At 45.7% G+C, this 25,076-nt stretch overlaps 1 protein-coding gene across 2 annotated transcripts in view; it reads left to right on the top strand.

Moving 5' to 3' along the window:
- The first annotated feature begins 502 nt into the window (after positions 1 to 502).
- Positions 503 to 25,076, top strand: part of E2F3 (E2F transcription factor 3) — a 42,210-nt gene continuing 17,636 nt past the window's right edge. The window contains exon 1 of one of the 2 annotated variants that reach the window (XM_059851503.1): positions 503 to 1,090. In XM_059851503.1, coding sequence (XP_059707486.1) covers positions 764 to 1,090 — 327 coding nt within the window. In that variant the 5' untranslated portion in view covers positions 503 to 763. The remainder of the gene's footprint in view (positions 1,091 to 25,076) is intronic. The other variant, XM_059851493.1, reaches the window with a different exon arrangement.

The raw sequence follows: 25,076 nt of genomic DNA, 5'->3' as shown, positions 1-25,076 counted from the left end.
AGAGCCTTCTGAGGGCTACGGAGCGGCGCTCACCGCACGCCCCCCGCGCCGAGGGGAGTCCAGCGGTGTCGGTGTGGGTGTGGGATAGGTGTGGGTGTGGGTTACGGTGTGGGTTACGGTGTCGGGGCGGGTCCGGGGCGGTGCCCGGGGCGGGCCGGGCGCTCCGTGCGGGAGCAGCTGTCACTGTCAGCGAGCCGGCGAACCGGGATCCCGGCCGCGCGCAGGGGGAATCCCCCAGCCTCGCCCCCGCAGCCAATCGCCGCGCCGAATGCAAATCGCGGCGGCGCCCGGGCCAATGGGAAGGCGGAGGGACGGGGAGGCGGCACCCCCGTTGGACGGCGCGGAGGTCGGCGGGGGCCAATGAGGCGGTGAGGCGGGCGGGGCGCGCCCCGGGGGCGGTGACATGCAAATTTGGTTTGAAAAGAGGGCGGGAAATCCGAGTTTCGCGGGAGGCCCTTGGCGCGTAACCCGTCTCCTTTCCCTTCATTCATTGTCAGCAGCCGCCGCTTCCTGGAGCCATTTTCCAGCCGGCCCCACACAGCGGGAGCGGCCCCGCTCCATCCGCCGCATCTGCCCGCCCCGCCGCCTCCGTCCCCCCCCGGCGCCCCACATCCTGCAGCCGGGGCCCCCCCGGCACCCGCAGCCCCCAGTATTTTGCGCGGGGCCTCGGCATCGAGGAGAAAAGGAGCTGGGAAGGCCGGGGGGGGAGGAGGGACGGGGGGGAGGAGGAGACGCGGCTGCGGGGACAGACCCGGAGGGAAGGATGAGAAGGGGACTCCAGCCTTCGGCCCCGGCAGCAGCGCCGCCGCCCGCGCCGTCCACGGACTCCAGAGCAGCCCCCGCCGGCTTCCCGGCCCGCTTTGCCGCCGGCACCTTCATCCAGATCCGCAGCACCGGCGCCGTGGCGGGGGCGCCCTGTGTTGTCTCCTCCTCCTCCGCCGCCGCCGCTTCCCAGGCTCCCGGTGCCTTTGCCCCGGCGGCGGATGGGGGCCAGCCCGCTGGCAGCTCGCTGTACTGCACCCCTCACGGACCCGCCGGCAGGACGGCGCTGCTGCAGCCCGCTCTCGCCGGAGGCGGAGGCCGCCCCCCGGTAATTTTGTGTTTTCCCCCCGTCCCCGAGGGGAGGGTGAAGGGGACGGGGGGGGATCCCGCCGCCGGCCGGACCCGGGGGGCGGGCGGGGTGCGGGGGGAGGGCAGGAAAGGCGGAGGCAGCGCTTTGTTGCAATAAACTTTCCTGCCTCCTTCCCAACCCCCGCTGCCGGGTCTTATTGAAAAGGAGAGGGGGGGGAAAAAAAAGGAAAAAAAAAAAGGGGGGGGGGGGAAATAATAATCCCCCGCCACGTCCCGCCGCACGGGTGCAAAGAGCGAGCAGCCGGCGGCGGGGAAGGGCCCCGGGGCGTGGGGCCGGGCCGGGCCGTGCCCCGCCGGTGTCTCCGCTTCACCCCCGGAGCCGCCGGTGACGTCTGGCACACGTGCGCGGAGGCCGCGGCTGTGACTGGGAGCCGGGGCGGGCGGGGAGGGGGACGCCGCTTCCTCCTCCTCCTCCTCCTCCTCCTCCTCCCTCTGGCCTGGGACAGCCCGACCGCCGGCCGGCTGCCCCCGGCCCCCGCTGCTCTCCGAAATGCCCCTGCAGCAGGTCAGTGACTCGTGGGGCGGCGGCGAGCACCAACCTTCCTCTCCCCCCGCTTTAGAATTTATACCCCCTCCTTAAAATTTACGCCCCCCCCCTTTCAAAAAAAAAAAAAAAAAAAAAAAAGAAATTCCGCCTCCCCCACTCGTGGGGTTTTCTTTGTCCTCGCCGATTTCGGGTGCGCGCTTGGCCCTCGTGGGCTCCGCCGAGTTGGAGAGCGGGGGAGGGCGCTGGGCATCCCCGCCGCGCGGGGGTCGTGGGCGGCGGGAGGGGCTCACCTGCCCCCCCGGGCTCCGCGACCCCCGCCCCGCGCCGTGGGATTGCTCAACTCCTTCCCACCTCTCGCCCCGCTGCGCCCCTGCCAGGGCAAAAGGGGGTTTAGCACCCCTTTCCCCCGCCCCCTTTTCCCTGCATCTGGTCGGTGATGGTCCAGGTATGGGATGGTGCTGTAATCCTGAAATACTTCTGGAAGAGCTTTGGGGGCAGCTGGGAGGCCCCTGAGGATGGCATGAGCTGCCTCTCGTGTGGGTTTCTGCAGGTGTTGGTTGCTCATCTCGTGGTGGAAGTTTCAAGGCTCATCAAATCCCATCCAAAGCTTTTAAAAAAATTATTGTTATTATTTTATTTACTTTTAAAATAAGCATCTTTGCTGTAGCTGTAAAAGAGAATTGATTTTTTTTTTTTTTATGCTCCTGGTCTTTAGCATATCCTAATAGCACTCAGTGTCAAGCAGGCTACTTCAGGCCACTTTGTAAATATTTGGCTGTCCTATGTGAAGGTTGATTCCTAGAAGGTGATGGTAAGTGAATGCAAAGAGGAGCATATGTTACATGATGATTCTGGGAAAAAAAATTATACAGGCTTTTTTAGCTTTGTGGGAGGGATGTTGATGTCATAGGAACTCCTAAAATTTCTCATTAATGGGTCCTGTAAGACCTTCATGTATGATTTGAGTAGTGCCTTTTGGTTTGGTTTTTTTTTTTTTTTTTTTTTTGGATGCTGCTCACCTCTCTAATGGGAGGAACCTCTGGCCTTAAAAACCTGGGAAGGCTTGTTTCCACCTTAGAGGTTTGGAATTGGGGAAAGTGATTTTGGCCTCTGCCTGCAAAGAAGTCCCCACACAAGTGATGAGTTTGTTGTATACCCTCAGCCTCCATATTAACTTTGGGGAGAGATGTGGAATGGAGGAAGAAGAGAGTGGTCAGGCCAGCAGTATCTACGGCTGCTGGCTGGCACCCTCCAAGGGTGATAAACCATCCATGGCACACACCAGGAAAGGGGCTGTGCATCCTGCTCTGCCCTGAGAGCCGTGCTCATGCAAGTGCCCTTCTTGGAGCTGTGCTGGTTTGCCACAGACCCATCTTTTGGGAAGTCGGGCTGAAGCGCCCTAGTGTCCTGCCTTGACTTTCTGCACCCCAAACTGCTTGGCAGGGACACTCTCCTGCCCTTTCTGGTCTTTCCTTGAAAGTCATGGAGGATTTTCTGGGGCTGGGAGGTGAGGATGTTCTGCCCTTTGTTCCTAGCAGAGTATTTTTGACAAAACGAGTATTAGGGACTGGTGAAAGGATTGAGAAAACTCTGGGTAGCTGAAGCAGTGAGCTTAGGCAAGTAGCACCAATATAAATTTAGCTCTTGATTATTGAGTTGCAAGTAGGGGATGGAGTCTGAGACCCCCAGCTGAAAACAAGGCCCTGCTATGCAAAAGATTTTAGAGGTAAGTCTAAAATTTGGCCAGCACACCTGCACTGGTTAGGATTATGAAAATCCTCTTGCCTTGCAGATGTAACTGCACTGGCAACCCACCCATCACTTCCAAATATAAACTATGGTATGACTGAAAAAGAGTCAGTACAGCAGTATAGTTTAGGCTGTGCAGGGAGGTGTTCAACTACACAAGCAAATGAAAAAGGTTCTTTGGCCCAAATAAGCTGCTTCCTCTTGGGAATTTGGTAGTTATTTTATCTGTGCTTGTATATATGTAACACTACAGGAAAAGCCTTGAAAAGTGACCTAGTCCATAACAAGAGGCCTCTCCAGCCCCACGCTAAGGAGAATTTGCACACTGTGCCGTGTCCCAGGCAAGTGTCTCCATAGTGTCCAAAGCCGGTTCCTTGCTCTGTGGCAGCTCCTGTGGCTGAGGGTTGCTAACTGGGCCCTGGAGAGCCCTGGCTCTGGGAGGCTGTGACCCAGCCTGCCTGCCCTTTCAGCTTGATTTGCAGGATTCCTGGGGAGTTAATAGAAAGTGTCACCAGGTGGATCTGAACCCCTGCTATGGCTTAAACACCAGCAGCAATGAAGAATTTACCCTTGCAAAACAACCATCAGTTTGCACCCCTTGGGAGAGCCTGAGCCTCTGGAGATAGGGTCAGTGCTGTGGCAAGGGGCCAGTGGTCCTGCATCCTTCCATGCTCTCCTGCACCCTGCTGGGGGCTGGTGCCTTTTCCCTTCTGGAATCTCAGGCTTCCCAGGATGGAAAATCAACCCTCACCTAAATAAATGTTTTCTGCTAGGCAAGCAGGTTGAACCAGCTAATAGCAGGTCTGGGAAGTGCCAGGGACCATCAAGAGAAAGTAGTGGCCAGGGATACGGCATAGGAGTTGTGACACCATGCTGTCTTAGTGTCAGTGAGTTTTTGAATTGACTTGGATCCTCATGAGAATGCAGGAAAAATTAATGGATGAGGTACCCCAAAAGCATTCTCACGGGTGTTGCCTTCTCACTTGGTTGGTGTGAGAAAGTCACTACCATTTGCACTACCCTGTATTCAGAAATGGGCTTGCTATAAAAGCAAGCTGCTCAAAATGTTTCTAATTCAAATAGTAGAGAATTTCTTACTGTCTTTGGGTTATAAAGATAAGCCTTTAAGAAGAGGGCCATTTTCTTAGCCATGAGAAAATGCTTAAATGGAGACACCACCCACATGTTAAGTCCTTTTTAAAAGGGGCTAAATCCTCTTAACAACAATATCTTTAGAGAACTCCTGTGGCCTTTAGATGACATGAGCTGTGGAGAGGCTAGTTCGGCATACTTCAGAAGGGGGCAGGAGGATTTACATTTCCAAGCTGAATACTTAGTACCTCTCTCATTTTTCTGGTAGTTTAGAAAGTACTTCTTCCTTCCTCCCCTCTTCTCAGCAAGATGCAGCTGGAAAGGGAGAAAAATGGGATAATGTACAGTCTTTCTCCTAGGTGTTATGTAAAGGAGCAAGCCAAATAAGACATAAATAGTGAGCAAGGATTTAGGGTATGGAGGAAGAATATGTAAGTCACATAAAGAAGCAGGCAGTTAACTTAGTAGCTTTTCTTTATTTTGCAGCAATGAAAAGGTTTGTATGTGAAGACACAGGTGTTTTCATATTCAGACCTGTTTTCTTTCCCTGATATTTTGTGTTAGTGGAAATGAAATGTTAGTATGAGTCTGGAACCTTTGCTTTTTGACTAGCATTTAAGGGATTTTCTTTGGTTCAAGTCCCTCTCCTCCAGCAACGCACTGTTTCTGAGCCCCTGGAGGTACCACATGGTCCTTTGGGTGCAGCTGTCTGAGGCAGGTTCAGAGAAGTACAGATCATGATTGCCCTAACCATGCTGACGAACATCTTGTGAAGAAAAGTGGGCATCCTACTAAAACCCTACAGGAAGAGGCTGCAGCTTGCTGATGGCTTTGCTATCCTCATGCAGAGTCCAGCTGTGCTGGTGTGGCTCCATCTGCACCAGAGCTCCTGAGTATGGTAGCCCCACCATGATAAGGGCTTTTGGCAGGGCTCCCTGGACAGCTGAGCTGCTCCAAGGCTTTACTGTTGCTGGAAGGAATAGGCTTGCTTGTCCCTCACTGTCTCCTCTGTATCATCTCCTTTGCTCTGCTGTGGCCAGACAGGGTTCTTCCCCTGCTGCTGTGCCTGGGGAGCCTTGGGAGTATCATCTGTACCTTGGGTCTTTTTCAGTTTTAACACGGTAGAGGAGCTGGGTCTGAGCATTAGGTCTGGCAGGCATCTTGGGCCTGAGATGGGGTGAGTGAGAAGGAAGGGGACGGGAACTTGCCCTTGCAATGGTGCAGAGGTGTTAAATTGTCCCAGCAAGCCTCCATTTTATCATGTTGGTCCTATTGTTCTTTCTGTGACTGTATTTTTCTTGCACCACCAGTCTGCTTACCAAAATCTGGGTAGGGGTCACTTTATGTCCTGTTTATTCTTCTGTAGAGGATGCTCCACCTGGTTGAGCAAATACAGGCATTTTGTTTCCCCTCATTTTATTCCAGGTGTGTTGGTGCTGTTCTGTTAATTTTTACTGTGTGCTTATCTGTGAGTATGTGCAAGCATTTACAAGGAGAATAATCTTTGAATTCAGGAACAGCTGTATATTTTGCAAGATGAAGGGTTTCCCCACTACTTCTCTGACTATGACTGCGGCCAGTGTTTCAGGAAAGAACACAGGGAAGGAGGCTTGCACAGGAAAGCCCTTCATGCCTTAAGAGAGCACTTTCTTGGTCAGGGATTACAGTGGGTTTTATAGCTTCCAGTGGCTGGTGATTTTTGTGATCCCTGTTTGAATCTAGCTGTATTTCTGTTTCTGACCTTAGGTAGCAACAAGTTCTAGCCATGATTTAGCTATTTGGTATGAAAGGAACAAACTATTTTCTTTGTTTCTTGTCTTGCTTTTTGGTTTGTTTTTTTTTTTTTTCAGTTTGAACTTGCTGTCTGTGGTGTTCTTGGGTGATCCTAGATATTATGGTAGGGAAAAATGATTTTCTGATGTATGTTTCTCTGCACCGTTTATGATAAATTATCTTATGTCCTCAGATGTCTTCTCCATTCTGAAGAGTGTCAGACAATTAATTTCTCCTGAAATGTAAGCCATTAATGTGAAGCTAAAGGTGTCCTTTTGTAAAGGAACCACATGGGTGTGAAAACAAGTGTGTCTTCTGTAATTGTGAGTTTTTACTTGTGAAACTTATGTGGACTGGCAGCTTTGAAAGGTGTTTGGAGCACAAGGTAAAGTCACTTTGCAGAGACCCCTTCAGACCCAGCTAGTTTCATGATGTCTTAACCTGGCCCTGGGAGTGGGAGGTGTGAGACACAGGGGATGAGTAGGCATGGCTGCTGTGGGAATAGCTCATTATGAGATGCAAAAAGGAAAGTGAAGTAGCACCATTCCTCTTTGGAGCCCATTCCCGTGCAGGCCAGTAGGCCAGGTGTGGTTGTGGGAGGGAAATTCAGCCCATCCCTCCTGTTCAGAGCACCAAGAATGACATTGGTGAAATGAAGACAGGAGCTTTTCTTGGTGGCTTCAAGTATGGTGTCTTTCAGTCTTCGCTTCTGAAGGTGTCAGCTTGGCTGATGGCCGTGGCTCTGGTGGCAGGGCTGGTCCTGCTGCTGGTGTGCAGGGGTGGGAAGGTGGCTCAGGCTTCAGTCCTGGCTTGTGGGGGAACTGCCTGCTAAGGATGAGTTGGAGACTCTTGACTTCAGTTCCAGTGGGTTTCTTGCACCAGTGGTGGTAATGAAGATCCAGCCCAGCCCAGTGTGGGGCTTCAGCAGATGGAAAGCTCTTAGAGTAACTAAATCTCCAGGTTTTAGAGTCTCTGCAAATAATCCCATTTGCAGCTGGCAGCCCTCAGTGTGTATGTATGGAGGTAACTCTCATCCTTACAAATGACTAAGTTGGACTTCAGGCTTTTGTTTTGGCTGACAGAGTTAATCACTTCCTGCATTATTTTTCAAGGCCAGGGTTGTGCACAAAACAGTCATTCTGGGGAGAAGAAGCCCCCATCACGTTCCCTGGGAGAAGTGGTGTGCAGTGGGAGGGAGGCTGTCCATGCCTCTAAGATGGGGCTGCTGCAGCGCTGGAGGTGCTGCTGGTGAGGTATTTGGATTCTGTTTCAATTTCAGTTCTGTTTGAAGATGGGCTTGGCAAAATTGCCCAATATATCACATCTTTAAAAAGAAACTATTTAACTTCTGTTTTCCTCAAGTAAGTTGGTCCAAAACCACACTTGGAAGTGTGCTATGCCTGGCATGGGTGTCTCTTGAAGTACTATGCTGTCTGCTTGGATGCTGCTGCTATTTGCTGGATCTAGTGGCATTCATGGAATTGTTAATGCCTTGTGAGCTCAACATAGCCTGTGGTAAATATTTGCATCTGCAAGCCTGAAAAGGGAGAAGGCAGGAGCTTGACTAGGTGTTGATTAAGCCAGGGCTTAATGAAAATGGCCTCTGTTGTGTGGTTAGAGAGTACTCCTTCATGGGTTTTAGCATCCCTTTTATACATACATGAATGCATAGCAAATGTGCTGGTAGCTGTTTGCAAACTGAGCTTGCCTAAGGTTAATGGCGTGTGTCATGAGGCTCCTGTCCCACTTTATGAACGTGGGCAGTTGTTGACCTGACCTGTGACAGTGTGAAAACTAACATGCTAACTCTGGCACTGCTGCACATGCATGCCCTGCAGCTCTCAGGTGTTTTGTGTCCAAGCTCTTTGGCCTAGGACTAAGCTAGGAAGGCAAAGTGGAGCATTAAAGATCACCTTCTCAGAATCAGCTGGCATCTCTTCTGTGGGTGTGCTGAGTTATGTGGGCAAATACAGCTTTTCTTTATTCCTGACTCTAAAAGTAAAACCAGTATTCCGTTTCATTGCTTTCATTGAGTAGGAGACTTAATTTGATCACTTCCAGCTACTTTCAAGATTCTTCCAACTTGTATGTGGCTGCATATAGACCCAGAAGTGTCCACTCCGTAAGGCTGGTGGCTATTCAGGGGCCTCACTTCAAGGGTCTAGAATCTGATTTTTCAGAAGATGTGGGGTGTTTCCTGTGATGCACACTTACAGTATTGCAGATGTTGAGTCCTTGGTATCTGGAGCTTTATATGGACAAATCACTGTTACAAGCAGAGGCTGCTATTATTTTGGCTTTCATTTCTTTATTTTTACAATGAAATTTTACCATCCTGTCACATGGACCTTGCAAGCCACTAGATGTTTTGCAAAAATCTGTGAAAACTTTTAGAAGCCATGTAAAGAACTATTTTTGGTAAAAATAAGTTGTATTGGGCATCTGGACAACAAGAGATGTTTGCTTAGCCTTCGTTGCTTCAGCTTCAGCATTCCTGCCCTGAGTTGTGGTATGTCTGTTGGTTATGTATGCATAGATTCTAAAAGTAATTTTCATTAATGAACTTCTTGAAAGACATTCTCGTCTTAACCAAGCTATTCTGGTTTGGGTTTTTTGCTTGTTGTACAGCTGTTGGTTCAAAGGTTGTTGCATATTGCATAACTTAGTGCTAGAAGAGGGGGGCGGGTGAAGGAACTCATTGGCAAACTTCCTTCCTTGTTAATTAAGGTGACATTAAAGGTCTCTGGTTTAGGACTCAATGGTGCACACCATGCACTGTAAGAGTCTAATTCTTATATGTCATGTCAGGCTCATTGGTCCACTCTACTAGTTCTCTCTGAATATAACTTTGTCTCAATTTTGGTTCTACCCGTTAGTTATAAAATCATACTAAAATTAGAGTGCAGTAACAGATACTTTTTTTTTTTTGCAAGCCACTGAATATGCACTGTAGGATTTTATATTTTTTACACATTTTAAAGTACAGATGTAATTTTAGAGTGAAATACTTCTCCATGGGATGATGTACTATGCTGTCTAAAAACTTAGCTTTCAAGTTTGCCTTTAAAATGTTTTTCAGAAACAAATTGACAAGTAGACTTGTTTGCATCCCTCCTTCCTAGACCTTCAATTTAGGAGGTGTCATCTGGCAAATTTTAGGTCTGGAAGTAAAAACCTTATCTCTTGGCCCAGCAATTATATTGGTGCAGTCCACTGAGTTTGACAATAGGCTTCTGACTTTTTGGGTGCTACCCGAGTGTAAGCAGATAAGTATGTAAAAAGCACCAAATGGTGCACAGAGAAGGTTTCATCTTGTACCATAGGTGGAATGGTGGTTTGCGTGTGCCAGGTTGTCTACCGTGGCCTAGGCTGGGTATTAGGAAAATGGTTTTCACCCAGAGGGTATTTGGGCCCTGGAACAGGCTCCCCAGGGCAGTGGTCACAGCCCCAAGCCTGGCAGAGTTCAGGAAGCCTTTGGACAGTGCTGTCAGGCACATGGTATGATTACCAGGGCTGTCCTCTGCAGGGCCAGGAGTTGGACTCAGTGATCCAATGGGTCTGTTCCAGCTCGGGTTATTCTATGGCTATTAACGTAATGATTTTAAACTAAAAGAATGTGGATTTAGACTGGATAGAAGACGGTTTTTACAGCAGGGCTAATGCAACATTGGAACACATTGCTCAGACAGGTGATAGGTAGCCATTCCTGGAAACATTCAAGGCTGGGTTAGATGGGGCTCTGAGCAACCTGATCCAGTTAGATGTCAGTGCTCATTGCAGGGGGGTTGGACTAGATGACCTTTAAAGATCTCTTTCAACCCAAGCTATTCCATGATTCTATAGGAAAATGCATGCTCTAAGGAGCAAATCTGAAGGGTTAGTTGCATTCTCTGAGTGTTTCTGTAATGGAAACTGGGCTTTCCTTCACCTTCTGCTTGGGTGTTTTTTAACATCTGCTGTCTCTAAAGTCATTTTCCTACCAGGGACACTAGAAATGGAATTATATGGAATTATAATGTCTTGAACTATGCTAGTAACCTAATAGTGCCTTCAGTACTTGTTTTCTTGTGCTGTTAATTCTGGAATTAAATGGCAATTACCATGTATATATGCTGGTGCTATTTTGCCTTGCCAGCGTTGTGTTTTTAGACAGCGTTGGTCCCACACATTGACAGTCAGTTTTTTGTCCCCATACAGTAAGCTAGTTCACACTTTGTCTAATGTCTTCGCATAGCGGGAATTGATGTTGGTTACAGCTCTCACAGAAGGCTTTTGTGTGGTGATATCTGAAAGCTGTCTTGTTGGAGCTTTTATCAAGGCTTTTGCAATGAGGCCATTATCTCCGCTCGTGGAAAAACATAGATATTCGCAGAAATTTTTATAGCAATGCTTGGTAAGTGTCATGCTGGGACAGAGTGACAATGCTGGAGCAGGACAGAAATAATACCAGAGGTGGCAGCCATGCTGTGGCGGGGTGTTATCTGTCCTTGCAGACTTGGGGACAGGGTGGGAAGGGAACCCCACATGGGGCAGACGGAGGGTGGTGATCAGGGCTATCGCAGGCACAAATAATCCTGGCCGACGGCTCAGCAGAATAAAGTTTCACTTTTCATGGTAAGAGTTTTATTGAGTGGCTCTAAGTAACCCAGCTCTGAATTGCTGTATAATGCTTCTGCACCTCTTCTGCACTGTGTTTTTTTGGGTGGGTTGTATTTTTTTTTTTTTTTTGGGTTCAGCTGCGTGGTATCTGTGACCAAAAAGTGTCTCTGGGGAGTTATGTAAAGCTGCATGTTGGGTGAGAGGAAGCTGAAACTTCACAACCCGGCTGTAGTACCCTTAAGCACAGAATTCTTTCAGCCAGTAAAAAAGACAACTTACTACTTAAGGTGGGTGCAGGGAGGGCTTTAAAAATTATAATAGCATTTTCACTGGCTTCTTTGTCTCAACTGTGGGTATTTCACTGCGTTTATTCTTTCTTTCCCTCAGGAATTATGGGTTAGAAAAAGCTTTTTTTTTTTTTTTTTTTTTTTGGTAAAATACAGTGTCCTGAAAGCATAAGCAAGTTGCTCATTTTCTTTCTCTGATTCTTAATTGCAAGAGCTGCCTTGATAATTTTTCCCACCTCAAATTAGCAGTTTATTTATAACATGCTAATGTTCTGCATGCCTGTTGGTATTACTGTTCTGTCGTGCTGAGCTGAGAATTGTTCTCTCGAAACCTGACACTGCAAAGATGACATAAAAGAACATGAGAAATTGCCTATGATAGAGAAACATTCAGGTGGCTTTTGGTATGACTTTGATTCGCGCTTTCTATAAAATCATTTACATTTCCTTCCTGATTTCTGTTGCTAGTCACATTTGTGTTGCTTAGTTTTATTTTTGCTTACCGAAAATAAAGAAAAATGCAGACCGTTGGCTTTTGGCATCCTCGTTACCCTTTCGTTCCTACTGGCAAACTTCTCTGTGATCTTCTTCCACGCAGTGTCACCAGCTGCCTTCTTGGATTGCAGGCAGGGGAATGAGGAACTTTAGGAGGTGTTTCCCCCTTCCTGCAGGGTGCCTGTGGAAAGCCTCTTCCAGATCTGGGGGTTAGCAGCATCCTTCCCGTTGGTCCTCCACTTCAGCTGCTCTGCAGAAAGACAGGGGAGCATTCAAAGCCCACACCGTGCAATGTGGGGTGTCTTGTGCGTGGAAAAGCAAAGGGCAAAATAAGAACACATCCCATGAGTTTCTGTACTTGGAGCCATGTGTTTTGTAGGTGTTTACAAGAGAGATGGCAAAGAAAGATGCAAGATCATTTGGCAGCCTCCAGCGTTGTTATGACCTGTTCATCTGTAAAGATGCTCTTCATGTTGCTGCTGGTCTTGGCGCACTGAAGTCCTTCCCTATTCTTGTCTTGGTGGCTTCGTGTTTGCTGAATATGTGGGAAGTGAATGCAACAGTAGTGAACAGGTTGTGTGCAGTTGGCTAGATATTAAACTTAGGTACAGCCTTCTGTGGGCAGAATTAAGTTAGTGGTTACAAAGGAATTTCTTTGGTGGTGTTTGTATTTTAGGGGGACAGAAACCCCTTTTGCTCTGAAAGGGAATGTGTTGGGAATTCCAGAGACTGGCATATTTAATTTAGAGGAGAAAAAAAAAAGAGAAAAGGAGGCAAATCCCCCTTATTCAGAGCCATATGTTCAAGATACTATGCTTAGTGTGATTTATTTGCTTCAGAATTAGGGAAGAGGGTTGCTAGGAAAAGTAAGAGGCATTCACTTCCTTCACCTAAAAGAATTTTATAAGGGTGATTACAATCTACCTCCTTTCTCCTTCTTTCCTAGTCCTGGAGAATAATCAATTTAGCAATAAGTCAGAGCAAGCAAAAATGTGATTGTTCTCCTCTGCAATGCAGAGACTAAGATGGACTCCTTTCTCTAAGGCCAAAATCAGGTCTTTCTGTTTTGAAGTAAATCAAGAGTTACCATTATGTTTTCAGTAAGAAATGATCAGAATTTCAGTCTTTTTCTTTCCCCTTTAAGATTTGTGGAGTTTTGGGGCTTTTTTGACTACCCTTTCACTCTTTGGATAGCCTCAATGCCAGTTTGAAACTGCTTCCTTACTTCCTTCGAGGTGGGGAAGCAGCCCCAATTGTACTGCACTGGGATTATATCTGTTCAAAGTACTTCATTTCCAGCAGAGAAATGTGGCTTTCCTAGCTGTTTAAAAAGCTCAGTTGCCTCAGCATGTGGAAAGCAGGTCCCAAACTCTGTTCAACCAGCAGCAGAGAAGGGGGGAATTAATTGCCTTCAGACCTTGCAGGGAGAAATCTTGAGGCATCTGTGAGGTGCTATAGTATATCTATCTAAAAGTATCAGATACTTGAGCTTGCCTTATTGACTTGTTGGATGGCCATACCTTGTTGAAATGGAAAAAGCCAGCAGATTTGGAACTTTGTGTAATGCTGCAATGGTGTAAGAGGGGTGGCATAAAGATCCCAGCAAATGTACTTGCTCACCAGCTTTCCCACTGAAAGTGCAAGTGTGGCATGCCTAGAAGATAAGGAATTGCCTGCCTGCCTTTAATGGTCCTTGAAGGTTTGCTTTCCTCCTGAAAAGCTGATGTCAGATTTCTTTGTCCAGATTTAGCCCAGTCTCTTTGATCAAATCACATGAAAATGCATTGTTCATTCTGCTGCAGAGTGATGCTGAACGCCATCTACAAGTACTTCACCTCTCCCTGAGAGATGATGCTTTTTGTCCTCATTGTTGCTCTGCCTCGTCTTTGAGTGCCTCTCCATGACTGTGTGGGCATGAGCCCCAGCATGGAGCAGGTGCAGTGATCTTCCCAGCCAGAGCTTTGAATTAGAAGTATTGTCTCAATGGGAAGGTGCATTTTAACTGGCTACATGCATCTCCTGTAGCATGATGAAATTGCATCGGAATTTTCACTAAGTGTTTTTAATCCAAAATATCGATTTCAACAAAGTGTTTTTTTTAAGTTCACTATTAAGGTCTTTATACTTAGAAGACAGGCCAGCAAGGTGGTTCAGGTAAAGAACCCTTTAGAATGACAGTATGGAATTTTTTCACCCAAACAAGGGAAGGTGGCGGTTTGAGCACGTGCCAGTTTGCCTTTCCAGAGCTGTGATACAGCTGAACCACAGTGGAAATCTGGAACCATAACAACACTGCTTATAGGAAGTTTGACTCCCTGCATTTAACCACAAATGTGGTCAATGTTAGGAGAAGCAATAGCAGAGGGGAAGAAAGGTGGTAGTATTTGATTAGCTTTTTTCTCCTTGTTTTCTGTTGTGAGGGAAGAGCGATAATATTACTAACTGATGGTTCCAGTTTCCTTGTTACACTTTGAGGATACTCTTTTAGGGTAGATATGATAAGACTTGCTTTCAGCATTTTAAATAGTCACGTGCTGTTAAGCAGTTGTGCTGCTTGGTAAACTGTTGGGTATTTCTGAAGACAGTAACATGGAGAAGAGGATTAAATGCCATGTCAAGATCCTTCAGGAGGTCACTAGCTTCATGCAGGGATTGAAATGCAAAGTGATTCAGTCATGATGGGTTTCTGCAGGAGGTTATTGAGGGATTGAGGTCTTCCTATTGGTCCTCACCATTGTGCCCTAGACCAACATGCCGTTTTCATTCAGTTCAGCAGCACGAGAATGATTGTCTGTCTTGGACACTAAAATATCCTGCTGTTTTCTATCTGCATGTTCTTGGAAATGAAATGTAATCCTCTCATAGGCAGAGTAGCCTTAATTGCCTCAGGGGATAGGAAGGAAAGGATGATTTGGGAACCAGGTCTGTACTACTAAAAGTTCTTCCCGTGATAGAGGGGATTTCCTGGAACCATGCTGGGAGACCCGTTGGGGATGTGGTTTCAGAGTCAACTTGCAGCCACGATCCAAATTGGTGCCATGACACAAACAGGGTCATGCTGCCCTCCCTCCTTCCCTGCTTTGGCGCCTGCCCTCCTACCTCTCTGTGTTTGTCAGCCCGGGGACTGCTCCAGCTGAAAGCTAACACTGGCTGAGTGATTAGTTTTCAGCACAGGGAGCTCCCTGGCCCAGCTGGCCGCGGGGTTAGGGTGGAGGTGGCCGGCAGAGGCTGTCCCTGGTCGTGCCCTCTCCCTGCACACGGGACACTTGCATGGAGTGGCAGCAGACCAAGAGCCTCGCTGAGTGTGTGACCTCAGCATCTCCTAGAAGCCAGTGGAGTTGCGCAGAAGGAAACCCTAGCAGATGGCCGTGCAAAGAAATAGGCAGCTTTTGTGCCTCTACTCTCTGCTTGGGTTACCGAGGGCGTGCAGCTGCCACAGCCTGGCCAGCAGTGCCCAAGGGCTGGAGGCAGCTCGCACGCTCTCCCCATCCCCAGCTTTAAAGGGCTTGGGGGCAGTATAGTGGGTTTGTGAGCACGTGGAGGAGTAACTATGGCTGAAAACGTCCTGAGTTTGTGGAGGAAAGCCATATTTGCTTAAACTGGGAATCTGCTCTGTGCTGTTTGCACCCTGCCTCGTACGCTTGTCTTCCAGTCCCTGACTGAGGCTCCCAGGCTACGTGTAATTTAATTACAGTCTGATGGCTGGCACTGAAGTAGGTGAAGATGAAAATGTAATTTGTGCCTAGAAGTTATGTATGTAGTGAGCTTGCAATACTGGAGGCCTTCTCGGCAATCGCTGCTATACCTCCAGCGGAAAGACTGGCTGTGCTGCTCTGGGAGGTACAGTCTGACAGCTACAGCTCTAAACAGGGCTTTAGTGTGACTGATTGTTAATAGGTGAAAGTGAAGGAGTTGTGGTCTTGCATCACAGAATCCTTGGAGATAGCAACTGGGATGGCTTTTACAGTCAACAGCCGCAGCCAAGGGTCTTGTGTTGTGTAGCTTACAAAGGTGGAAAGGCTGATGGGTGGTAATGAATACCAGTCACATGCAAAGTTGGCCAAGGAAGGTTGAGTTTCATGACTGCACTCATAGTAAAGTCTCCTTTCTGCCCCTTGAATGGTGAGGTGGAGCCAGCCTGTGTGGCAGTGAGAGCATCCAGGGCCCTGCTTATTCCATGCTGTGGCAGAATTCTGCCTTTGTGACCAGAATGTACTGCTGAATTTCAGCTTTGGCTGAAAAGAAGGTGTATCATTGTTATTGTAAGTAATCCTCCACTACAAACTCAGCTAGTGCGGAACTACCTCTGGAGACAGCCTGGAACTCACAGGGCTGTGAAATAAGAGTTTCACTTTAATCTGTTGTCGGTTTTCAAACATAACTGTTTTGTTATTATTACTTGGGAAAAAGGTCTGATGTGTTTATCTCTCAATCCTTACGCATGCTGCCCACTGCCAGTAGCCTCAGTGCTCCCCTCAGCAGCTGCCAAAATTTCCATCTTTCTCCCAATTTCTTTAGCACCATTGTGCATTGAGGTGCTTGCAGGATAGCAGTATGCGAAAGCTGTGTAGCATTCCTGTTTATCTTGGAAGTCAATGTTTTACACAAGGAGCGCTGTAACTCTGCCATATTTACTTTCTTGCATTTAATTCAATAAAATGTATTTACCTGAAGTGGACATGAAATTTCCAGTTTGCGGTGGCTGCAGAACTCATTCCAAGTCAGGACAGAGTGCGTGAGGGCTCCTTGCCAGTGCAAAGCGTGGGAGGAAATTCGGGAGTAAGACGACTCTTGCTGCTATCATCAGCAGGCGCCTGTTGAAAGGGTAGAAGTTATGGATGTCAAGGAAAGACAACAGGTTTTTTGTGTTTTCTTGAATTTTAGACTTCCAAGACAAACCGATGACTGGCAAAGCAGGTTTCGTCCAAGACTGTCTTTGCTTTAGCTTGGATAAGAACTTGCAGTCCCAGATAGTGAGATGTAGGCAAGTTTTCTGGGGTAATCTTAGCTTTACAGTTTGATTATAGTTTGGAATTAGGGTTGGGAAAACAATTAGTGTAGAAAATGAGGGTTTCTGTGGGAATCTATCATGCTGAAGGATTTTTAGCAATCTAGCAAGCCTACAGGCTGGTGGGAGCTTCCCACGGCTGCCTTAAGTTACCTTTTCTCCTGCTTCTAAGAGAACAAGGCTGTCCTCCTTCCTATCCGTATATTGTTGAGAGAGGGCATCGTCCACAGGCTATTTTTATTCCTATTCCTTTCCATAATTATATGTATCTTTTATAAATCTGTCTGGATGGAAAGCTCTCGTGTACTTTTGAAGGGCTTATTTGATCTAAATTTAAGGATGTCTCATGTCCAGTTGTGAAACTTGCTATTTTAGTTCACTCTACCTACAGCTTTTACTAAAACAAGAGGAAAAGGATGAAGAGGAGAGACTGAAAAGGGTGTGTGAGAGGAGGGAAAGATGACTCATAAGTGGGACTGCATTTGAAAATGAAAAGGATCAAGGTGTACTGATCATAAGAGAGAAAGTTATGGCTTCTGTGAAGAAGGCACAATTAAACCATATGGTCATTTATCTTCTGAACACATTAAGGTATGTTTGGGGAGGAATCCATGGGCCTGAATTGAGTAGATAGATTTCTTCTCTCTTCAAAGTTATTTAAAGAAAGGAATTTTTAGTGCAGCCTTTAATAGGTGATATTTTAGTGCTAGATTCCACTGGAAGACTTCCCCAAGCTTCTGGAAAATCCCATTTAGCTGTCCATTGCCTAAGGGATAGTTCTAATAGCTGCATGGTTATACAGCAGGACAGCTAGCAGAAAGGGAAAGAGCGGGAAGGCCACAGTACAAGAGGCCAAATGGACTTTATCAGAACTTTAGGCTACAATCAATGGAAATTAAAGCTCATGAATAGATGCACAAATTTCTCCTTTCAATCCAGGTGTTGTCTCTTTTATCCCTCTGCTAATGTTCTGCTCTTCCAGCCTTGTGCCAGCACCCATAAAACTTCCAGAATACTTGGGATGGTCAATAGTCTTTCTGTAGGGTTTAAGCAGTGTGCAGTTATGAGGATGAAGTTCTTCTGTACACAGCACTGCAAAGAGTGCCTGTGGTGTTTCCAAAAGTGTTTACCAGCAGTATCCCACAGCCAGCTCTTCCTAGCTTCAGCCTTCTTCTCCTACCAAAAGCTAGAAGTTAACAAAGGTACAGCTGTCCGGCATGTGAATGAGGCTGATAGAAAATACATTTAATTTTGTAAAGCATTTGGATTAACAAAAGTAACTGTCAATGTGAAATTGGTTTAAAAAATCAGCTAAGTGGCAGGAAAAGGGTCCTTTTGATTGATTCCAGTGAGTATTTTCCCTAATCCCAATACTATGGAGTGCTTTCATCCTTGTCACAGAAGTAAACAAAAAAACCTGTTACTGATAGTAATTGCCAGCAGAATGGGAGATGATAATGGAGCTCTCACAGCTTGCTCTGTAGGCACATTCAGACACAGTGTGTCTTCAGTGTGGCGAAAGGCAAAGTGGTATGCCAGAGCACAGGGAATGCAAGCCATGCCTTATGAAAGGGGGCCTGTATCCTGGAAAGCAGCACTTCTGAGAAGTCTGTATGGACAAGCATCTGCACACCAGCTTCCAGCACAACGCTGAGAGGCGATGGCACTGAGGCTTGCATCCTGGCATGTACAAAAAAATGAACAGGAGTGGGGATTCTTTTGCCTCGAGTGGGAATACTTTTGCCTCAGTCAACAGTTTTGGTGTGACTGGTACCTGAAATGACATAATGTGATTCAGTGCTAGTATTTGTAGGGGAAAGATCTTGAAATTAGAAGATGCTGTTAAGCAGGGCAGCATGAATTATTTGAGGTCTGAAGAAAATGCCCTTCAGTGCTACTTAAGCAATGTTTTGCTTATGAAATTAATATTAAGGAGTGACTTGACTGGTAGGAGATGCAGAATTGGGGGTGGTAGTTGATACAGCTGATGGTTGCACTGCTGTCCAGAGGGACTTCGACAGGCTTGAGGAAGGGGCTGACAGGAACGTCATGAAGTTCAGCAAAAGGAAGGGCAAAGTCCTGCCTCTGCTGAAGAATAATTCCAGGTACCAGAATGGGCTGGGACAAACCTGCTGTAAAGCAGCTCTGCAGAGTGAGAAGATCGTTTCCCTCTGCTCAAGCCTGGTGAGACACAGCTGACATGCTGGGTCGGGCTTTGGGCTCCCCATTATGAGAGGACATGGACATATGCAGCAGGTCCATGCAGGGGCTATGAAGGTGGTTAAAGCCTCAGGGCATCTCATATAGAATAAGAGGCTGAAAGAGCTGGGACTGCTGAGCCTGGAGATGTTTAAACACATGATGGACGAGAGCGAAGAAAATGGAGCCAGGAAAATGGAACTCAGTGGTGGCCAATGACAGATAAAAGGCAGTGGGCAAAAATTGTAATGAAGAAAGTCCATTTAAAGAGAAGATTATACAGCAGAGGTGTGCTGGAACAGCTCCCTTAGGTTGTGGGCTTGCATTCACTGGCCATATTAAAAACCCAACTGAATACAGCCCTGAGCCTCCTGTTCTAGTTACCTTCTCTTTGAGCAGTGGCAGGTGGACTAGATGGTCTCCAGAGGTGCTTTCCCACCTCAGCCACTCCCTGGAATGATTCTGGTGTTAAAGGACTTCTTAAGTTGTTGAACTTGAGCACTTGGATAATTTAATATTGAAAGCCTGAACAATGCAAACTCAAAGTGGAAATTGGATTTTTTTTGAAGTGAGGGGAAAATAATGAGTTTATGCCTTCCAGTTTTGACACAATGACTGTTTTGCTGTAATTTCTCTGTAGAGTTATGCTCTGTAATTTCAACTCTGAACAGCCTTGAGGTTAGCAAATCCTTCTACTTGCTTTTTGGTAGGAGCAACTGTGTTTATGGTACTTCCTGGCAGGTGCTTGTTCATTTCATTTTCATAACAAAGACTCTAAAATTGCATTCTTATCCTTGGCTACAATAGCACAGCAACTAGGGTCTGTGATACGTAGGAGGGGATATTAGAAAGTCAGATTCTTTTCTTTCATCAAAGGGTAGATTAGAGAGAAAAATGCAAATTCACTTCATTTTAAAATTTGAGACTTCAGAGTGCTACTAATTTTTCTGCAGAAGTCATCTCAAGGTGTTTAGTTTAGGAAATATATTGTAAAGAAGACAAAGTAGAAGGGACAGATTTTGTCTGGTGAAGGTCAGTTTTCACAGAGGTTAAAGTCCTTGTTTGTATGACTGAAGATTTTCTGCTTCACCAAAGCCAAAAGGGGTACTTTTCTAAAATATTCTATATAATCTGAGAAAGACCAGCAACTTGAATGTCTTTTTCCCTAGAAATTCTTTACCTGTGACTCCCTGGAAAACCATCTGTTTTGGTTGTTGTCTTGTAAATTAGGCTGTCACATCAGTTGTTTTAGATTGTCCTGTGCATGACAGAATTTTCCTAAATGTGAACAAGAAAATCATTTAGTCTACCAACACTCATTCACTTCACTTAAGGTCTGCTGCCATCTTCGTTTCTTTTTATCCCCTCTCTGTCAATGGGAATAAGTAAAGCTTCCTATTAGAAATCACTTTGTTGTCATTTTGCCAGCACGTTCAGGTTGTTCTGCTCCATGGTGTGGCTGATGGATTGATAAAATACTGGAAGGTAGAATGTGCATCACAGTGAAAGCTCAGTGGATTAGTTGTTCTTTGTGACATTACACAGCATTTAACATATCAGGAACTTGGCTCTCTCTGTGCCATTTCAGCCATGTAAACTGTTGCCAAACTGACCTGTGCAATAAAAGTAAATGCAGCAGCTGCCTACCTTGATGTGGGGAGGGAGGAAGTCATCAGTTTCTAGAGTTTAGCAACCCAGGCTAGGTGAAAACCAAGTTTAGGTTGTAGTCAAAGAAATGTGCTGTGAAGAGAAACCTTCTGATGGCAGTACCAGCTCTCCAGATCTAGGGTGGAGGAGGCTGTTGGCCATAACTGGGGTCTTTAGGGTCCAGCTATCTGTGATTTTTGCCCTTGCTCTCTTCCTATAATCTTTCATCTATTTCTGTGACTTTCTGCTAATCTGGAGCCTCCTTTCTGCCTGCTTTTGGGAATAGCTGCATTTGGATATGTAAACCATGTTTTCCTGTTTCTTGGGCACTTGTTATTTCTTTTTGTTACTCTGAGGTTTGGTATGTGGAAGAGGTTATTGTGTTAACTTCATCAAGGTTCTGTAAGGAATTTTTTTTTTGTGTGTGTGTATAATGCTGGTAATTCAATTTTTGAAACAATACTTAATTAACTTGCAAACGATAAATCAATCTCTTGTGCAAGGTCAGCATTATGGTTACTTGTAGGTGCAAGGATAACTTATCAGGGTTAATCTGTTTGAACAATGCTGAGACTCCCTTAAAGTGAACTAACGCTCACAATTTACATGATGTACAGAACTATCCTGTGTTATGGTAAATGCTTAGGACCCCACGTTATTTCTCATTGTCTGATTCTGTAAATGCAAATCATTGCATGTTGCCTGGGTCTTCTGAATGCTTCTTGTCAACTTTCACAGTGACCTTTGGAAACTAGATAATATTTTTATCGCCCTAAATGGATTCAAAGTCCATTTATTACTTTTGGGGAATCCTGCTGTATGCTTTTATACTTGGGTGGAACTGGGTTAAGAAAGTACTTGAGAATAAAAGGTTTTTCTACTCAAGATCTGACTTCTCATTACTAATTACATTAATTGAAAAAGTAGATGGATGTAAGAGCCATCGTACCTCAGGCAGTGAATTAAAAATATGGAGTCAGGATTGGTGTTGACCTTTTTTAAGGATGGATTCACCTGCTTTGGTGATGTGAATACCCAACCATATACCTCATGTGCACCTGAGCTTTTAAAACTTGTTACCTTTTAGTTTGCAGCTCTCTGTAGTTTAAGTGTTTACATATGTATCCTTAGCATCACTGATTTTTGAAAGAATGCACAAGTTTGTTGGTTCCCTGTGAGTCAGTGAACTCAGTAAGCTAAGTGATGCAGTCCCATGGCACTGGTGTGATATAATTTGGTATGGGTGTTTTGTGTGGAATACAGAAAGGTTTGGGGTGCCAGGGTGGGACATCATGAACTGCAGACACGTGTAGACACGAAAACTTGCGCTCCAGAAATTTCATTTGTGAAATTCCACAGTTGTCCTCTCTTGTAGGTATCCTGTATCCAAGGAAAACAAAGCTCAAGATGCTGTGGCTTAAGCAGGCAGTTTAGTGAGTGAACTTTGTAAAGCAAGTCCCATCTTGCACCATTACAGAGCACCTACACTGCAATAGCACTGGTGTGGCTTTGTTAAGTGCTCTTCTTTCTCCTCACTTTTCCCTTTGTATGTATGCAATCTTATTAATTACACCCTCCTGGAGAGGTTTATTGCTATGTTCTGTATGTTTTGTAAGTGTAGCACTTCTCCTGATTCCTATTTCAATATATGTGCTTGGAATGCTGCTATTAGTTTTTAGCCTGTTTATCTAATGCTCTATGGCATTTACTGGAATTTCCTACCAGGAAGTTCATCCTATTATATTCTCCAGCTCTCTGTGTCCTTCCTCCCCCAGTCTCAGGGCTTGTTTGTTTAATAGACAATTTGGCAGACAACTGACAGTGTTCATAAGTTTTTCTTTTCTAGGTAGCTGTGCAAATTTCCACACATAACGTGGAAGCCACTCAGTTAAACAAATGCAATTGCAATCTTATTTTAAAGTTAATGACGTTTAAAATAATCCTTAGATACAAAAGAAAAAATATCTCTAGGATGTATTATGAGACTGATTTGCTTTGCAATGGTTTTTCTTTAGGATCAACCGTAAAATAATAGGAAAGATTTCTTTTCCTTGGTCCTGTTCAACTTTAGCCTTGCTATTCAGAAGGTTATATGAAAGTTTCCTGAAGGGCTGAAACACTGCAAGCAGCTCTGAAGCCACACTGAGATGTGCTCTATCATACACCATGTGAATTGAACTATCTCTTCCTTATTTGGCTTACTTTGATCTCAAGGGGTAGCATAAAAAGTAGACCCGTGTTGGTGGAACTGTTACATACAAATGCAATACAAAGAAATTAGAGCAAGAAGTCTCTTACATGGCTGGTCCGCTGTCACATCCTGTCCCCTTTGAGTTTGCGTCCCATCGTGTTCCCCCCTACCCCCCAGCTGCTGGCCATGAGTTTGCAAGTTCAGCATCAGGCCTGTTCTGTGACAATCTTGTTTTCTTCAAAGGATGTGCATGGTGAGAAATCAGTGATGTGAACCACAACTGAAAACCCCCAAGCTCTGCTCTGGAGGCAGCAGCCTTGCTGAGGTGGCATCTTTGGGAATGGGGTGGGCAAATGGGCTGGGAGCTTTGACACCAGTTTGTAGGATGTGTTAGAGCCTGCTAGTGACAGGTCCAGCCTTACCACCAAGGCTCAGGCCATGCTTCCCAGGGAATGGGTGGGGATCCTGCTGCATCAAACTCACCAAAAATCTGTGGCCAGGATTCCACCCCAAGATGCTGGTTAGTCTGGCTGCGCTCCTGCATGTGAGCTTTGGGTGTTTGTCATTACATTTTCTGGAAGTTTTGTCTCCACAGCTTCCACCGTAACCAGGCAGGTGCAGCTCAGCCCCTGGCAGCTGTTGGCATCAGAGGCTGGCATGGAGGTGTTTCAGGACTGCCCAGAGACACAGGCACTCCTCACCTTGGGCAGTTTAGCAGTTGAGATGAAAACTGGGTGCAGTTTCCTGAAAACAACTTTTCATATTTCAACATGAAGTGGTAACTGGAGCTTTCAACCTTAGTACAGTGCAAAGCCATTGCTTCCAGTAAGAAGTAATTGTTTCGTATTTGGTGGAAAAATTGCAATAAGAAAGATCTCAGATGATTCATTTCCTATGCAGCATAGGTGTAATTCTCTTGGTTTGAGGCCAGAAACGTGGCTTATGCTTTGGTTTATGTCTTGCACAACCGTTGTAATGTCCTTCCTCTTTCAGTGCAAAGAAATTATGAAGTACTGCAGCAGAGTAGGAAAACAAGATAAGCTGCACGTTTTGCCACTGGTTGCTATACTGAGTGCAAGTCTGGTGGGGTGTGGGGCAGATCCCATGGCATTCCAGTAGACCCATGAGCCTAAAATGGAGTGATATCAAACAGGGCTGTGTACCTTGGTGTCAGAGTTATGTTAGCGTCGGTGACTATGAGATAATCTGACCAGAGGGCAGGCCAGGTCACATGGGATATCAGGATGAAAATCAAAGGTAATTAGTACATTAAGATTATAATCCTGCTTCAGGAAAAATGACCTGCTGTGCAAGTGTAGGGAGAAACCACCATTTTTCATTGCTACATTTCAGTACTTTCTTGATTTGGGTCGGGCCATTGTGTTTCATTTAAAAGCAGTTGAAAATGTTCTGAGCAGCCAGGCTGGAGATGAGAGTGTGAAGTGCCTCGTTGGGGTGGCACTGATGCGCAGCGCCGCTAGCACGGGAGCGCTGAGCGTGCCTGAAAGCTGATGTATTCCTTTCCGTGGGTGTTAAAGTGGCTTTGTGGGATGTTCTGCAGCGACAACTGGGAGGCACTCATGGCACTTGCATTGCTTCTTCCTGCACATTCATCCTGAGGAGGGAAAGCCGCTCAGTTCCTCTGGCTTGGGTCCCACTTTTAAACAAGAATTCGCCGCTGAAAGTTGGCCACCCACATTTCAACTTTTTGGAGCTAAATAAAAGTTGTGCGGTTTCATCTCTAAGTGCTTACAGTTCATGGCTTCCTTGACTCTTGAGTACTTCTGAGGGAATCATGAAAATGGGAAATTGATAGAAATAGGATGGTTTAATTAGGCCTTGAAAGAAACTTCACCAGAGTAACATGTCAGCCCTCAGTGTCAAGTGCCTTATGGGGGAGGGCTGCGAGTGATCAGAATGTCACTTCATTTGGTAATTGTGATGTGCTTCTTATTGAATTATAAACCAAATTAAGACATGTAAAAGGGATTTTCTTTTAATATTCATCTACATTAAAAACAAAATAATTGACTGTATCTGAATTAATAATTTCAATATAAGATCTAGAGAAGAATTTCCCTCAGTCAAAACTATAATAAGTTGGAAAAGGTGATAACTTAGGAAACAGAAATTGCTATAATAGAAAGTACTTTTTGGTCCTTTTTTATATACAATTGCTGTTTTGTAAGACAATTTTGGGCTTTTTTGTTGGATTAGAATGATCAGGATGATTTCTGTAAACTGTTTTCATTTGCTTTAAAAAGATTCTTTAAATTTTACTTTAAATACAAGCTGCTTATTTTGATGAATAAGTAGCTATTATTTCAGATTCCTGAAATTATTTATTTCTGCTTTGTGTTGATTTTACAGTGTATTCAGTTTTCAAGGCACTATTTTTATATATCTTTTTGTGTTCTT

This window comes from Haemorhous mexicanus, chromosome 1 (genome assembly GCF_027477595.1).
Source record: "Haemorhous mexicanus isolate bHaeMex1 chromosome 1, bHaeMex1.pri, whole genome shotgun sequence".
NCBI classification, from domain to species: Eukaryota; Metazoa; Chordata; class Aves; order Passeriformes; family Fringillidae; genus Haemorhous; species Haemorhous mexicanus.
This window is presented reverse-complemented; position numbering and strand designations above follow the sequence as displayed.